Source organism: Mus musculus, chromosome 8 (genome assembly GCF_000001635.26).
Source record: "Mus musculus strain C57BL/6J chromosome 8, GRCm38.p6 C57BL/6J".
Lineage (NCBI taxonomy): Eukaryota > Metazoa > Chordata > Mammalia > Rodentia > Muridae > Mus > Mus musculus.
In genome coordinates, this window is record NC_000074.6 from 37,951,490 (window position 1) to 37,970,442 (window position 18,953).

Consider the following 18,953-nt stretch of genomic DNA (forward strand, 5'->3'; position numbering starts at 1 on the left):
TTTCTCATGCCTATAGTTTCTTTGACTGTGGTTTAAATACTTTATTTCGCTGGGTCGGAAAAGTAGGCCACCTGCTCACATGGGCTCCTTCTGCATATGCGTTCAGGATTCTACACTGTGACATGCGGCTTAGCTCGTTTCCACTTTGAGATTCTGTTTCAGGTTAGAATATTGAATTAACAAAGTCAGGAAGAAAGTTTTTTGTTAGTTTTTGTTGTTATTGTTAAATCAGTATGCAGTTGAGTTGAAATAACAAACAACCTGTTCCATACATGGAATTCAACAAAATCATAACAGGCCACTTGAGATATACCTTTGAAAATGTAAAAAGTAAGAATAAGAAGAGTGTAATTAGCAAGATATACCTACCTGACTGTAAAGATCCTGAGCTGTGTGTGCAACGACACCATAGAGTGTCATGATCCCTCCATCCATTCTACATTATGTACTATATTCGTAAAAGGAAAACATATACTCAGATGTATACATTTCATGTCATTCTGTAACTATGTTGCTACTGGCTTTCCCTTGCCTGTCATAGTACTTGCTACCGAAGAATTAAAACATGGGCACTATTCAACTTCTTTGGTTTGAAAGAATCTGCCATCTACAAAAGAACTATTTAATAAAAGAAACCATTGTTATTTTACTATATAACAAAAGAAGACTTGAAATGTAGAAGCCTTGAGCTTGAAAATAGAAACTGAGCTAAGCTTGACTCTTCTAACACAATGAGTTTTTCTTATGTAAGTCAGAAACATGGATTTATCATGCATGTTCAGTAATTTGAATCCAAAATTTCCAACCATGCTATTAAGCTATTAATTATCATAAAATAACTTTATTTCCAGGCGATTTATGTTTTATGTTTTATATCCCAAGCATAAGTTCTGAAAGAAGTGGATGGTTTTTGATGACATTCATACTTCATGAACTACACATCACTGGAATGTGTCCAGGGTTTATAAGACAAATAAAGATAAATAGGAAATCATGAACTATATCAAGAATAATCCAAAGCAGTTATATTTTACAACATTAAAATCTAAAAAGCGTATTTTTGGATGTTCAAGTATAACAAGTATTGAATAATGTTTATTTTATAAATAATACTAAATTATTTATGAATCACGATACTGTTCTGTTTTAATGTAAATTTTCCACTCTTAAATGACAGGTAGATTATCATATGTACATCATAGCTAAATATATTCAGAGTAATTCTGAAGTAAAATGTATGGTCACTTTGGAGAGTTAAAGGTATGTACTTATAAAAAGTGAATTGAAACATTTTCTTTAATAATAATAATAATAATAAAATTAGACTATCTTTAATCCCAAAACAATAGAGGTAAAATTGTGGTGGTACTTACCACAGTGAAATTCATAACCTTCAATATCCATATTGTCATGGCTAAGTTAACTATCATGGTAACCAACAGCAGAAGGACAAAGAAGTATAAGCACCTCTTTCGCCATCCATAAATCCCCACAGGGTAGAGTTGTGCGTTTTCAGGTCTCGGCAGGTTGTTCTGCTGTGTGGCTAGTATGTATTGTTCTCGAGTCATCTAGATAGAAAGAAAGGCAGAAAGAGAACAAGATAGAGAAGAGGGGGCAGGAGAGAGAAGTGCAGGAGGGCAGGATAATGGCGGAAAGGAAAAAAAAAGATGAAGGGAGTTAGGAAGTGTTTGAGGAAGAGAAAGTAGGAGGGAGAGTGGGGATAAAAAACATTTTAGGGAGGAGGAGAAGAGGATGGAATCAAGGTAAGACATGAGGGATGAGAGGAAGTTGCAAAATGTAAAGAGAAGAAAAACAAGAGGAGTGAATACACATGAAGGGAGGGAGAGGGAGAGAAAGATGAATAGGGAGATGGAGGAGGGTAGAGAGAAAAAGAGAGAGACAGAGAGAGGGGGTAGAGGGAGGGAGGAAGGAAAGAAAGGAGGGAGGAAGTGAGAGAAAAATTAAAAAATAAAACCAATCTTTACATTTAATAAAAAACAAAACCCATCTTTTCATATTTAAATTGTATAAAACTCCTCAGAAAAAAAAATGCCCAGAGAATACTCTCAAATTATCATTGTCTGTGTTACTGACATAGCGTTTTAGTTAATTCTTCCAATGACACACACTATTTCCAGTCAAGCCTATTTAATTCCAAGAAAGTGTCTATGGAGACTCAGACCTGTGTCCTGGGCCAAGGTAGCTCTCTATTCCTAAACACTCCCAAGCTTTTATCCCTTTTCTGAAAAGACATCATTTATTCATATATATATATATATGTATATATATATATATATGTTAGTGCATACCTGTCCATGAAAATAGTGTGTTTTCAGGAAATTATAGAAGGAAAAATAATTACAATCTAGAGTACACCATATGAATTTAGCATTGTATATTTTCTAAGTTTAATTATCTTATATAATGAAATTTGTTCTTGTAACTTTTCCATTCCCTCTGCCACTTCTCCCTCTAGCTGACTACTGTCTCCCAGCAAGTCTCTGTCCAAATTTTTCTTTGTGTGTATCTGTGACCCACTGAGTTTAATTAGAGATTCTTATCCAAGCATTGGTGGGAGGTCATCTACTTATGCAAGGGCAATTTATTACTGACTGTGTCACTAAATAAATTGATGCTCCATAACTTAACACCTGCCAAATCCCCAAAAGTCGTTGGTCATTTGTTTGAGGAATATTGAAATGAGGGGCAAAATATGAAGCACTAAAGGGCACCATACACCACACAGTGATGTATTGATGTAGACGGGTCAGATTTCAAAAAGGGAAGATAATATTCCTTGCTAATATACATAAATTAAAGTTCAAAACTTATTTCCAAAGTCAATTCCGTTTTCACTCTGCTACAACCTATAATCAAGGGTAAAGAAGCCAAAGACTATTTTCTAAGGTAAACTTTGATAATTTCCTAAGTATGCAATAATGAACTTTCATTTTATTAATTCTTATGAGATTTTTTAATTGAAAAATAATACTTTACTTATATTTATATTTTACTCATGTTGGTTATAGTTTATATTTCAGTTATAAATTATGGTGGTATGCTCAAAATAAAAAGATTAATAAAAATTATTGTTAAAATAATATAAACCGGGCGTGGTGGTGCATGCCTTTAATCCGAGCACTTGGGAGGCAGAGGCAGGCGAATTTCTGAGTCGAGGCCAACTTGGTCTACTGAGTGAGTTTCAGGACAATCAGGACTATACAGAGAAACCCTGTCTCGAAAAAAAAATTCAAAAAAAAAAAAAAACCAACCAACCAAACAAACAAACAAAAATAATAATATAAGCATACACAGCTATTTAAAAGATTTGTAAAATGTGCCAGCTGCTAATAAGTATAAAAATAAAACTAGGATTGGAAACCAGGAACAATTTTGTTTAATTAGTTTTGTCTTTACATATCTGGGGAATCACAAGTGTTTCCTGAATCTTACTTGACTTGTCAGTCAGTGCATATCCCTTTTCTTCTTCTTTTTTTTTAAATTGGGTATTTTCTTCATTTACATTTCCAATGCTATCCCAAAAGTCCCCCATACCCTCCCCCACCCCCACTCCCCTACCCACCCACTCCCACTTCTTGGCCCTGGCATTCCCCTGTACTGAGGCAGGTAAAGTTTGCAAGACCAATGGACCTCTCTTTCCACTGATGGCCGACTAGGCCATCTTCTGAAACATATGCAGCTAGAGACAAGAGCTCCGGGGTACTGGTTAGTTCATATTGTTGTTCCACCTATAGGGTTGCAGATCCTTTTAGCTCCTTGGGTACTTTCTCTAGCTCCTCCATTGGTGGCCCTGTGGTACATTTACACAATGAAGTACTCCTCAGCTATTAAAAAAGGAATGAATTTATAAAATTCCTAAAAAAAAAAAATTCCTAGGCAAATGGATGGATCTGGAAGGCATCATCATGAGTGAGGTAACCCAATCACAAAAGAACTCACATGATATGTACTCACTTATAAGTGGATATTAGCCCAGAAACTTAGAATACCCAAGATATAAGATACAATTTACAAAACACATGAAACTCAAGAAGAACGAAGACCAAAGTCTGAACACATTGCCCCTTTTTAGAATTGGGAACAAAACACCCTTTTCTTCACAGATACTGCAGAGACAGAAGCCACAGAAGTAGTGAGGTTGCAGTTTACCCTAGAAGCTCCTTTCCATAATGAAGTTGGAGATCCAAATATTTCCAAGTTCAGAAAACGCTCTGTGGCCAGAATAATGCAGCATTAACTATCCCAGCAGATAGAGCTCTAAGGGACTAAAGTTACATTTAAACTGTGCCAAAGGATAGACTAACCTCTTGTCTGGTCACACTGTTAAATACCTTGAGTTCCTAGGATCAGTACAAAAATTACAAATAAAACAGATATATTTTTCATCCATCTTGAACTTTTATTCTAAGGAACCTCCTAAACAAATGCAAGGAAATATAGGTTGAATGTGCAACAACCTCATCTAAACTACATGTGCTTCATTTAAAATACTTAGGACAGAAAGGTTTTGTTATTGTTTTTATTTTTCATTTTTTTAATGTTTTGTTTTGTTTTGAGACAGGGTGGCTGTCTCTGTGTAGCTCTGGCTGTCCTGAAAACCAACTGTGTAGACTAGGCTGGCCTCGATCTCAGAAATCCTCCTGTTTCTGCCTGCCAAGTGCTGGGATTAAAGGCATGCACTACCATTGCCCAGCTTGAAAGTATTTTTTTTAAAGATTTATTTATTTGATGTACTGTAGCTGTCTTGAGACACACCAGGAGAGGGCATCGAATCTCATTATATATGGTTGAGAGCCACCATGTAGTGGCTGGGAATTGAACTCAGGATCTCTGGAAGAGCAGTCAGTGCTCTTAACCGTTGAGCCATCTCGTCAGCCCTAAAAGTATTTCTTTGTAATTCTGAAATTTTTCTGGTTTTGTGATGCTTGTCTTTGTGAATCAATGCCATTCAAAAACTTTATGTGTATTTCCAATACACTTATTATAGATTATAAGAAAGCAAACAAAGCCACGTATAGTGCCCTTGAACTTTGACCAAAACCACAGGATATGAGGTGTAGAGTTTCCCACCTTCGTTACTCACCAGCATGATCAGCTTGTGATTTTTGTCCAATAGTAGAAAAAAAAAAGATCATTCCCATTTCCTGAGAGACACTTTCATTGTCCCAAAATGATTCTTTGGCTAATTACTATCTTCATTTTGCAAAATGAATTCAATCGTCTCAAACCTCCAATTCTCTTAGCAACTTGAACCAATTTGGATCTTCTTTGTCTTGTTTGTGGTGCATAATTTTTGCATCTCATCTCACATATTCAGAAATAATTAGAATCCATCCAAAGCCTAATGTTTCTTGGTTAAATAAATCAGTGCATCTGCCTTCTTAGATCAAGATGCTGATGTTTCTGAATAAGGTGAATGGATCTAAATCCCTCTCTCTGTAACTCAGAGCAGAACTGTTTTATATGGGGATTTTGTAATTTCTCCAATTTAAAAAAAAATTACCTTTAAAATGTAATAATTTGTTCAAATTTCCATCAAGGCATTTAAAGGGTAAATCAAAGATATCTGGGCAAATCTAAATATATTTTCTGAGTTTTCAAATATTGTATCCAAAAGTATAAAAATATGTTTCTAATATAATCAATTTTGTCTCCTATAGAGCATAGGTTATAAAAATTAGAAGAGAATGGTTAATCAAGAGTAACAACATGATTTATGACTAATTATGTAGCCCTGGGAAACTCATAGTCTCTTGAGCTGAATGAGAAAGAAATTAGAACAATGCAGTCCACTTGTTACTGATTCAGAAAGGTAGAAGACTTTAAGGTAGGGGAAAATCATCTAAGATAGTAAAATCCTGGGGATTAACTAAACAGTCCAACCATGTAGCATGGATATTAAACATTTTATGTAGGGCACCAGAATTCGGAACAGTAGTAAAAGTGGCAAAGAGTATTCTTAGATTAGTCAGTAGTTCTATGAATTGACATTGATGTGAGAGGTTAGTTCATGATTTAGACATGAACTTAAGGATTTAATATACTATGAAAGTACAACAAGTACACAGAAAAAAATAACATGGTTAAAGAAAATAATTATAATAATACATTGCAAATGTCAATCCATGTGTATGATATACTATTAGAGTCGATACCAAACACTAAGCATTGTAAAAATGATGCACACAAAACAGAAATGGAGTGCCTCACAGAGATGTAACAGGGGATTCCAAAATCATGTGTGTCTCGTAAGAGAGATTAATGCTCTGTGAAAATTTTCAGACTTAGAATATAGTACAAATAAATTTTAAAGAAAAATTGGCAGCTTTTGAGAAATAAAAGAAATAAACACATCAGAATACACACGAGGATGTGGAACCAGTCAGGCTTTGGAAGAACAGCTTGGGATAAGTTCAAGTTCACATATAGAAAGAAAAGATTTGAAAAAGTAATACAGGGGTAATTCTAAGGGTTATAAAATTTGGATCAAAGAAAGAAGTACTTAATAGCTGATGAGTTAGAAATAATGACAATGGAACATGTGTAGAAGGATATGAATATGATAACTTACTAACTATTGGTTGCTCTTTGTCACCAGGATTTTAGTGTAGAGAAACACATCAGCTTATAGAAGAAACAGAATTTACTCTACTGAATTTAATTATTTGGGAGCCTGTCTTGGATGTGATAGTCCTAAAATAAACCTTTTCTTCATCATTCCTCAGAGGCTGATTACTACCAACTTCCTTCACTTAGATGTCAGTACCCTGGACTTAGAATGTCTTCAGACATTGTTATAGTCTTCAGGTTTCTACCAAATACTTTTTCCATTTTATTTATGAGGTTTTATTATCATCTTAAATGAAAGTGAAAAAAGGAAGGTACAAGAGAATTTTATTAGCTGAGGTATCCTTCTATATGAACAAGAAGAACTTCAAATATTATACCACAATTATATCCATGAGACTAAAGAAGAAAATCAGGAAGATTTACAATGCAAATGATTAGTCTTCCAAATTATTCAACAACACCAAAACCAATTGAGAAATGTTCCATTTTATTTTCTACAAAGTAATGATAATTATCTATAGGAGTGACTAAAATATAATCAACAAACCATGTGTGCCATATCACTATATCCTTGTTACCTTGTCTGAGAGGGATTGAGACAACTTAAAATAGGCGCAAGGATGGAGAATTTATAGGATACTAGTGGGACATGGCTTTTTAACTTCTGGATTTTGTCAGGAAAAGAGAGTCCAGGCACTTGTGTGCACACATATCTGCAGCTCTTACATCACACATGTACAAACACACACAAACATTCACACACAGATAAACACACACATGTAGGTGTGCATGGGTTTCCTATAGGCCAAGTACAGATATAAAGAACCTAGTAAGACCAGTTCATCTTTGACTACTAATGGTTATCTATGTTAAAGATGAAAATAGAGTCAAATTGTATGTTTAAACTGATATAACTGATATTACTGTTTTTTAAGTATGACATTTAACAATTGTGTTAACTATATCACGTAAACATTGGATGCTATGTAGAGAAATAAACATGGGACTGCAGGGAATAAGCAAATCATTTGCATATCTCCTATACCGGTTTGATTCCATTATAGTAAATGTAAACCAGCGTCTAATTTTTATTTAGATCTGTTTCCTGTTGTGAGAAAGCTGATTTTTTTTTCCTTTTCAGAAGTCACTTCTTTTGTTGTTGTTGTTGTTGTTGTTTGTTTGTTTGTTTTTGTTTTTTTTAATTAGGTATTTATTTCATTTACATTTCCAATGCTATCCCAAAAGTCCCCCATCTACTCCCCCACCCACTCCCCAAATTTAAGAGAAAAACACATGTCTCCTGCACCACAGGTGATTGTTTTAAATTGTGTATTATGAAGATAAGACTTTGCAGGGTGAAGTATGAACATGAAACATTCTTGCCACCATGAAATTTCCATCTCAGCTCTAAAGCCTCTAAAATTCCTCCTTGGGAATACTTATGTTATAGGAGAAATGGCAATTCATGTAAGTGTCACTGTTCATTGAGTGTTTACAATGTTAGATTGAGCAATACAGTTGTCTGCCTTTGATTCCATCAAAGAAGTGAAGCACCGGGGACTCAATAGAGGCCCTGACTTCTGTGCTGTGTACCAATCCCAAGGCAGCCATCTCATGGTTTGTGACCTGAGGCTAGACACTTAATCTCTTTCTCTAGCACTTTCCCCAACTCTCAAATGAATATTACCTTGACTTATATAAGGATAATCTGGGAGTTGGAAAGGAAGATCTTAAAGTAGGATACCTTTTTCCATTTAGATAGTAAAAAAATACTCATTTTAAAAATTTTATCTTCCATGGTATAGCTAATGATCTCTTGTTTAACTGCTGTATAAGTAGTTTTTCCTAAAGTTAATTTTTAAAGACACAAATAAGCTATAGTTTGAAGGGCAAAATGTTTGAAGTCTCCAACTTATATGACTTGAACTTTCCACACTAGAAGTTTATTTTATTTTCTGTTCCAAGAAAATTAGTCTCTAAACAGCTACTAATGCTGCAAGAAACTGAAAACAATACAGTAAAGTCTACTTAGCAAGGCAATTTAAACATCTCTTTATCTATGAGACTTATGCACAAGGGCATTTTTCAGCATAATGGTAGTCAAATTCGGCTATTTAAGAAAAAATGCCCATTAGAACTGGATGTTTATCTGGTTATTTTATGGAAAATATTGGAGTCAGCTTTTTATAGCATTAGGCATCAAAGGACCATAGCAACTGAATTTCAGAAGTGATAGAAGATGAAGTCAGATGAGCTGCCTCTTGAGATAGGAAAGAGAAAATTCTGGTCAAACATGACATAAAGAGAAGCCAGAATAGGCATTAAAAGGACTGCACTTCCCCAGCCAAATGAGTGTTATTGAGATGTGAGCATTTGCATGGATTGGCAGGATTGATATAGTAAAAATGGCCATCTTGCTGAAAGCAATCTACAGATTCAATGTAAATTCCCATCAAAATTCCAACTCAATTCTTTATATCTCTATCTATCTCTATCTACCTCTCTCTCTCTCTCTCTCTCTCTCTCTCTATATATATATATATATATATATATATATATATGTCTGTCTGTCTATCTATCTATCTATCTATCTATCTATCTATCTATCTATCTACCTATCTATCTATCTAAGCAATTCTCAAATTCACTTTAACTAAAACCTCAGGATAGCAAAAGCTATTGTTAACAGTAAAAGAATAATTGGGGGAAATCACCATCCCTGTTCTCAAGCTCTAATACAGAGCAATAGTGATTAAAAAAAAAAAAAAGAAAAAGAAAAAGAAAAAGAAAAAAAACCTGCATGATATTGGTAAGTGACATGCAAGATAATCAATGGAATAGAACTGAAGCCCTAGAAATTAACCCATATTCCTATGGTCACTTGATGCTTGACAAAGGAGATAAAACCATCCAGTGGGAAAAAACATAGCATTTTCAACAAATGGTGCTGGTTCAACTCATGGTCAACATGTAGAAGAATGCAAATTGAGAGATTCTTATAACCCTGTACAAATCTGAAGTCCAAGTGGATCAAGAACCTCCACATAAAGCCAGATACACTGAAACTAATAGAAGAGAATGCAGGGGAAAGCCTTGAATACATAGGCACCAGGAAAAAATTCCTGAACAGAACACCAATGGCTTGGCTCTAAGATCAAGAATCAACAAATGGGACCTCATAAAATTGCAAAGCTTCTGTAAGGCAAAGGACATTGTCAATAGGACAAAAGGGCAACCAACAGATTGGGAAAAGATCTTTAGCAATCCTAAATCAGACAGGGGCCCTATTAAAACCCTATTAATAAACAGGGTACATAGATAAAGAATTCTTAGCTGAGGAAATTTGAATGGCTGAGAAGCACATAAAGAAATGTTCAAGATCCTTAGTCATCAGGGAAATTCAAATCAAAAAACCCTGAGATTCCACCTCACACCAGTCAGAATGGCTAAGATCAAAAGCTCAGATAAAAGAAGATGCTGGAGAGGATATGGAGAAAGAGGAACACTCCTCCATTGCTGGTGGGATTGCAAGCTTGTACAACCACTCTGGAAATCAAGTTGGCGGCTCCTCTAAAAATTGGACATAGTACTACCTGAGGACCCAGCTATACTACTTCTGGGCATATACTCAGAAATTCCTTCAACATGCAATAAGGACACATACTCCACTATGTTCATAGTAGCCATATTTTTATTAGATATTTTCTACATTTACATGTCAAATGCTATCCCCTTTGCTAGTTTACTCTCAGAAAATCCCCTATACCCTTCCCTGCCCCCATGCTAATCAACCCATCCAATCATGCTTCCTGGCCCTGGCATTCCCCTATACTGGGACATAGAATCTTTGCAAGACCAAGGGCCTCTCCTCCCGTTAATGGCTGACTAGGCCATCCTCTGCTATATATGCAGCTAGAGCCATGAGTCCCACCATGTGTTTTCTTTGATTGGTGGTTTAGTCCCAAGTAGCTCTGGGGTTACTGGTTAATTCATATTATTGTACTCCTATAGGGATGTAGACCCCTCCAGCTCCTTGAGTACTTTCTCTAGCTCCTTCTTTGGGGACCCTGTGTTTCATCCATTAGGTGTCAGTGGGCATTCACCTCTGTATTTGCCAGCCACTGGCATAGCCTCACAGGAATCAGCTATATCAGGGTCCTGCCAGCAAAATCTTGTCTGGGTTTGGTGGTTGTTTATGGAATGGATCCCTGGGTGGGGCAGTCTCTGGATGGTCTTTCCTTCAGTCTCAGCTCCAAATTTTGTAACTCCTTCCATAGGTATTTTGTTCTCCCTTCTAAGAAGGATCAAAGTATCCACACTTTGATCTTCCCTCTTCTTGAGTTTCCATGTTTTGCAAATTGTATCTTGGATATTCTAAGTTTCTGGGCTAATATCCACTTATCAGTGAGTGCTTAACATGTGTGTTCTTTTGTGATTGGGTTACCTCACTCAGGATGATATCCTCCAGATCCATCCATTTGCCTAAGAACTTCACAAATTCACTGTTTTTCATAGCAGCCATATTTATAATAGCCAGAAGCTGGACAGAACCCAGATGTCCCTCAAATGAGTAATGGGTACAGAAAATGTGGTACATTCACACAATGGAGTACTACTCAGCTATTAAAAACAATGACTTCAGGATATATCAGAAGGAACAATAATATAAACCAACCCATACCCCCAGAGCTCATAGGGATTAAACCACCAACCGAAGTGTACATGTGGAGGGACTCATGGCTCCAGCTGCATATGTAGCAGAGGACGGTCTTGTGGCACATGAGTGAGAGGAAAGGCCCTTGGTCCTATGAAGCCTCAATGCCCCAGTGGGAATGCAAGGACAGGGAAGTGGGAGTGGGTGGGTTAGTGAGCAGGGGGATGTGGGGGTGTTCAGAGGGGTAATGAGGAAAGGGGATAACATTTGAAATGTAAATAAAGAAAATATCTAATAAAAAACAAAAAAACAAAATAAACAAAAAAACAAACAAAACCAATGACTTCATGAAACTCGCAGGTAAATGGATGGAACTTGAATGAGGCAACCCAGTCATAAAAGAACACACACAGTATGTGTTAAGTGGATATAAGTGGATATTAGCCTAAAAGTTCAGGATACCCAATATTCAATTCACAGACCATATGAAGCCCAAGAAGAAAGAAGACCAAAGTGTTGATGCTTTGGTGCTTCTTAGAAAGGGGAACACAATATTCGCAGGAGAAAATATGGACAGGAAGTGTGTAGCAGAGACTGAAGGAAAGTCCATTCAGAGACTGCCTCACCTGGGGATCCATCCCATATATAGTCACCAAACCAGGATTCTATTGTGGATGCTGAGAAGTGCTTGCTGACAGAGGCATGATATGATTGTCCTATTAGAGGCTGTGCCAGAGGCTGACAAATAACAGAGATTGATGCTTCTAGCCAAACAATGGACAACATCTGCTGTCCCAGATGGAGGAGTTGGAGAAGGGACTGAAGGAGCTGAGGGATTTTGCAGCCCCATGGTAGGGGGAACAACAGTGTCAATCAGCCAGACAGCCCTGGAACTCGTGAGGACTGGACCACCAACCAAAGTATGCATATGGATGGACCTATGGCTCAGGTAGCATATGTGACAGAGGATGGCTGTGTTGGACATCAGTGGTAGGAGAGGACCTGAGAGTGTTTGATGCCCCAGTGTAGGAGAATGCCATGGTGGGAAGAAGGGTGTTGGTGGGTGGGGGGTGGGGGAGCACACCCTCTTAGAGGTAGGGGGAGTAGGGACAGGATAGGGGGTTTTCAAAGGGGAGATTTGGAAAGGGAATGAAGAAAATAACCAAGAAAAAGAAAAAAGAAAAAAGTTTCATCAGAATGAATATATTCAAAAAAGTAATTTACATGTGCAATTATGATTCCATGTCACTAAGACAAGTATGAATACCTTACTAACAAAGTAAAATGAGATGTGATTCATGTTAGGTATTTTTATCAAAAGACTAGTGAATATAAAAATATGTTTTATGATATGGTAAATGTACATATGTATGAACAAAAAAATTTATACTTATGAAAAAGGTGAATTTTCTACAAAAGACTTCTACTAGAGTCTTAGAGCTTATGAATATTATGTAATATAAAACATTTATTATTTATGTAAATTAGTTGATTGGTGAGTGATTTTTATGAATCAACATTTATTCGTCAGCATCTATTCTTATGAATTAATTAAAGAAAAAAAACAGTGACTAATCAAGAAAAAAGTGAAGATGTGAGCGTTTCTTAAACGCAGTTACAGTGGTCTATCAATTGCTCTTGGCTTATCTTATACCTAACACAACATAAACCAAACACATTTGTAAAGTTTCGGTTTTGATAATTACTTAGCAAAGCTTGGGTTTATTGTTACTCTTTTCTTCTTTTTAAACATTAAAACAGACTTATTTACTAACATGAAGGTGACTCAATTTTCAGATTTTTCTATTTAATAGATGGGAAAAAATGCCATTAAAGAATTAAGTTAAAGATGTCTGACAAGGTCTTTTTGCCTACTATTTGTTTTACCAACAGCAAGAACAAAACAATGGAGACCAACTTGGACATCATTTACAAGAAGTCTTTAGGAAAGAGTTGCCTGCTGGCAAAGACTACTGCCCCCACACAGCATGAGGCAAAGGAAAAATCTTTAAGGAAAATACAAATTTGCCAGAAACACAGTAGGAGAACTGAATGTTGGATGCAGAAAGCCCTCACTATTTAGAATAAAATAGAACATTTGCAGGACAATGGTAAGAATGGGAATCTGAAATGAGTAAGCACTACTGGCTTTTATCTGAACGCTAAGCAGAAAAGTTTTAGGGAAATATCATGATTAATATAATTGGTCTCTGCCATCTGGTGACAAATTTGAAAACACAAGCTTTTACAGAAATTCTTGGATTTCAAAATCCTCTATTAAAAGCCATTTTTCTACATTGATGTCAGTCATAACTCAAGGTAAAAGGTGTGTTATTTTTTTTGTATCATCATATTTATTTTGTCAAAAGTATCTATTTATACTTCAGTGATGGGAAATTTGTTTTTGCTTATTTCTGTTTGGAGACAAAGAAATATGGTCACGTTCATAAACATGTTTTAGTTTAACTTGTTCTACTTTAAATGAATTAATCAGAAATTAATAAGTAGAGGGCAACAAAAATCTAACAAACCAGCTTTTGCTCAGGACATTAGTAAATATTGATTATCGAAATAAAGAAAATAAAAGCAGTCAGCTGATAATCATGCTTTAATTGTATTGAATTGTTTAGTATCAGTTTTTATGTAACGAGATAGATGCAAAATGATCCAATGACACATAGTGATGAAAACCTCAATAGTTGTCATACAATGTGACTTGTGCAAATGATCTTTTCATAGGAGCTTAATAGATGTTCCAATATGTTCTGATCCTAAGATTTGAAATCTTCTCTTATTGGTGTTTCATACAGTCCACAAAGGAGGACACAGCCATACAGGGAGATGATTAGAACCATATTGGAAAATTATGATCTATGAAATGAGTGGTTGCTTAAACCATCATTCTTTATACTAATCCAGCTAGGCACACTTATATTAAATGTGAAATTTAACTTCATACCTATCATGCCCAGATTGGCATAGTCCCAGTAACCTGAATGGGACCCTCAGGGATGAAAAATGACAGGAACATATACGGAGAACTGGATTCAATAGGCTATGCTTACTCTGTTGGAGCAGCAACTACTATGTCACAACCAGAAACCTCAGAAAGTCTATTATTTACAACAGGAGAAGTGGAGGGTCTAGTTACTCTCATTGAGGGAACTTTGTAGGTGAGCAGTCTCAGGTTGAAGTCATCCAGGAGAAGAAAGCTGCATGTGGTTGCTGGTTTTTGCATACTCTGGCAATATCTGAACAGGAACTAGAGGATGGCTTTGTAAATTTCCATGGATGTGAGGTCTTGGTCGTTGTCGAGACACACACTAACTCAGGAAATCATCTTTTCCTTATGTATCGACTCCGAACTTTGTGGATTCCCTTCTCCCACCAAAGATAGAAAATTTTAAATGAAATAATTATGTGATTTTTCATTTTCTTCACCTCCTGTTGCTTTACATCCCAACATCAGCAGACTTTCCGTGTTGTTTGAAATGAATAAGTAAATAAAATTTAAAAATTATATAGATTTTTTGATTCTTAATAGTTAATTTAAGATATATGTATGCTATATTCTCATGTTGCATATATATATACTCATTTGATTATAATTCATGTATTATTACCCTAAGCCCAAGCATAGAAGTAGTCATAGGATGAAGGACATTTGAATTTGAACCTACTTTTAAGATTATGACATGTTCTCTGATAGATATTTACTTGGTGAATTGAATGGAGTTTGCTGTAATCATAGTTCCACATAGTACATTTTTACTGTACTTATGGGCTCCATTAAATAACTCACTCAATGAATGTCTGTTGTTTGGATGGATGAGTCAATATGTATGAAAAAGACATGATCCAAGAAATTGAAATCTATTTTAGAAAATAGTGAAAGGAAATCAAATTGCATGTGTCTTACTATAGCAATTTGTGATCATAGACATAGTTTATAAATTTTCAAGTTGAAGAAACTATAGGTGCCTCAAGTCATTTATCAATATTAGGACAGGTGATCTTGAACCTTGTATAGACTGTCATTTTCAAAATCATATCTCTAATTTGCATTTCAAATACTCATTCTTTTTCATGCACACTAGAGCTGTAAATTAAGAATTTTCTGGGTCACATTAAAAATTATAAAATTTCACTAATCCATGATCATTATGATAGAGATTTTATGGTGGCCGAGTACTGAAAAAATCACTATAGCAAAACTAATTCTTTTATTAGTACATACAGTTTATAACTAGTTCTTGTGTGAATTTTACCTGGAAGATATTAGCAAACAACATACATGATTCTACCAAAATTTAGATTGGTGAAGCCATGAGTTTCCCAGCACAACTTACAGAAGCAAGGGTGATGGCTGATTTAGAGAAGACCTTATGTATGGAAGACATCTACACAAGTGTAAATTCTGCTTAGGCATAGGTGAGACATGAAGGTACAACTTACAGCTTCCTACATGCATTGTACTTTATTCCACTCAGTAGTCTCCACCCCACAGTCACTGCTTGCTGTTTTTAGGATGTCAGTAATGGGCCCATTTGAATCATAAAATTTTCTGGACTTCTTAGTCTTCTGATTCATGAACTTCCTAAGCTTTCTTTTTTTTCCCCCAGCAGGAGGGAAATGAAAATTTTATTTTATTTTATTTTTTATATATCATATATTATTCAACATTATAACTTATTGCTGTGCATTAAAGCAATACAGTAGAGGAAATTCTTTTTTTAATTTTTTTTTTATATATATATTTTTTAAGATTTATTTATTTATTATATGTAAGTACACTGTAGCTGTCTTCAGACACTCCAGAAGAGGGAGTCAGATCTCATTACGGGTGGTTGTGAGCCACCATGTGGTTGCTGGGATTTGAACTCCGGACCTTCGGAAGAGCAGTCGGGTGCTCTTACCCGCTGAGCCATCTCACCAGCCCCTTTTTTTAATTTTTTATTAGGTATTTTCCTCATTTACATTTCCAATGCTATCCCAAAGTCCCCCATACTCTCCCCCCCACTCCCCTACCTACCCACTCCCACTACTTGGCCCTGGCATTCCCTGTACTGAGGCATATAAAGTTTGCACGACCAATGGGCCTCTCTTTCTACGGATGGCCGGCTAGGCCATCTTCTGATACATATGCAGCTAGAGACACAAGCTCCAGGGGTTACTGGTTAGTTCATATTGTTGTTCCACCTATAGGGTTGCAGATCCCTTTAGCCCCTTGGATACATTCTCTAGCTCCTCCATTGGTGGCCCTGTGATCCATCCAATAGCTGACTGTGAGCATCGAATTCTGTCTTTGCTAGGCCCTGACATAGTCTCACAAGAGACAGCTATAGAGGAGAAAGTGGGGAAAAGCCTCGAAGATATGGGAACAGGGGGAAATTCCTGAATAGAACAGCAATGGCTTGTGCTGTAAGATCGAGAATTGACAAATGGGACCTCATAAAATTGCAAAACTTCTGTAAGGCAAAGGACACCGTCAATAAGACAAAAAGGCCACCAACAGACTGGGAAAGGATCTTTACCTATCCTAAATCAGATAGGGGACTAATATCCAATATATATAAAGAACTGAAGAAGGTGGACTCCAGAAAACCAAATAATCCCATTAAAACATGGGGCTCAACGCTAAACAAAGAATTCCCACCTGAGGAATACCAAATGGCTGAGAAGCACCTGAAAAAATGTTCAGCATCCTTAATCATCAGGGAAATGCAAATCAAAACAGCCCTGAGATTCCATCTCACACCAGTCAGAATGGCTAAGATCAAAAATTCAGATGACAGCAGATGTTGGCGTGGATGTGGAGAAAGAGGAACACTCCTCCATTGTTGGTGGGATTGCAAGCTTGTACAACCACTTTAGAAATCAGTCTGGTGGTTCCTCAGAAAATTGGACATAGTACTACCGGAGGATCCTGCAATACCTCTCCTGGGCATATATCCAGAAGATGTTCCAACTGGTAAGAAAGACACATGCTCCACTATGTTCATAGCAGCCTTATTTATAATAGCCAGAAGCTGGAAAGAACCCAGATGTCCCTCAACTTAGGAATGGATACATAAAATGTGGTACATTTACACAATGGAGTACTCCTCAGCTATTAAAAAGAATGAATTTATGAAATTCCTAGGCAAATGGATTGACGTGGAGGGCATCATCCTGAGTGAGGTAATCCAATCACAAAAGAACTCACAGGATATGTACTCACTGATAAGTGGATATTAGCCCAGAAACTTAGATTACCCAAGATACAAGATACAAATCACATGAAACTCAAGAAGAACGAAGACCAAAGTGTGGACACTTTGCCCCTTCTTAGAATTGGGAACAAAACACCCATGGAAGGAGTTACAGAGACAAAGTTTGGAGCTGAGACAAAAGAATGGACCATCTAGGGACTGCCAAATCCAGGGATCCATCCCATAATCAGCCTCCAAATGCTGACACCATTGCATACACTTCCTAAGGTTTTAAGTTGTGTTAGTTTTTTACATTTCAAAAGCCTCCCTCCAGCGAAGAAGGTAGTTACAACACCCATGAATGATTATAAGGTAGTTACTTATCTACCCTATGTCTTACTATGCCTGGTACGTCTGTTTTGATATTTGTCATAAGGCAAATGTTAACAACTGAACTGTCACTAATAACTTCTCCAATAGAGTGACAATAAGGTATGTCAACCACTCCAGGACAGCTTTGGTGGCCAGCAATAGCTTAATAGTATACACAGAAATTGACAGGTTTTTGTGTGTTTTCATTTGGTTATAGTTTGATGTTATTTATTTTTGTTATTATTATTTTTGATTTTTAAATTTTTTGAAAATTATTCTATGTTCCCTTGGTTTTGAGAGCTTTTGCTATTGTATTGTTTCTTTATGTGTTTCCTTAAAAAAATACCATTGAATGAACCATTCAAATATGTGAGCTTACGAAAGCTTTTCTCCTGGGTAAAATGAGTAACTCATGTATTTATGACATATGATTGGTGGTATCTAGAAGGTAAATATACAAAAAAAGGATAATAAAATATTTTTAATTTAGATACAGTAACATGGTAAAGCCTCATTGAAAATCTAAACTTCAGGAAAACCTAAAGGCATGGACAAAATAGTTTCTGGAGAACATACTTATGGGTCTCCTTTCAGACAGACTGGAGAGATAGCTAACAGCAGGTATGAGATCCAAGGTCAACTGAGATCAGAAAAATAAGGAGAACCATGTTCCCATGGGGACAGGGATATTTGTCTCTAAAGAAACATCATTACCCTTCAACCAGACTTCCCCCTTCAGCTCCTATAAAATTATGTTCAAATGTATACATGATTCAGATATTTTTATCTTCATGATATATATTTCTACCTGAGTTAAATATTCATTTGTTTAATTTTGCTCATTTCCATTAAAAAATTGATGTCATATATGAACAGAGAAGTTGGGTTTACTACTCCCTAAGGTAGAACAGGAGGATGCTTAATAACATTATTGAATAAATAAATAGCTGTGATTCCTGTATGTCAGTTGCTCCTATGTATTCAGCAGGTGCTCAGTAAGATGAACTTAAATAAACGAGGCATTGCTCCATCATTTCTAAGGTATATGTTTCTTCATTAAAAATATCAAGCACAAGAGCTTACTGATAGAAGCCTGATATCGCTGTCTCCTGAGAGGCTCTGCCAGTGCCTGACAAATACAGAAG

The 18,953-nt window shown here is 36.1% G+C and overlaps 1 protein-coding gene across 5 annotated transcripts in view; it reads right to left on the minus strand.

Annotated features, from left to right (window-relative positions):
* Positions 1-18,953, minus strand: part of Sgcz (sarcoglycan zeta) — a 1,143,866-nt gene that overhangs the window by 433,650 nt on the left and 691,263 nt on the right. For 4 of the 5 annotated variants that reach the window (XM_006509120.4, XM_011242138.1, NM_145841.2 and 1 more), the window contains one exon: positions 1,374-1,568. In XM_006509120.4, coding sequence (XP_006509183.1) covers positions 1,374-1,568 — 195 coding nt within the window. Of the gene's footprint in view, positions 1-1,373; positions 1,569-18,953 lie in introns of those variants that run through there. The other variant, XM_006509122.1, reaches the window with a different exon arrangement.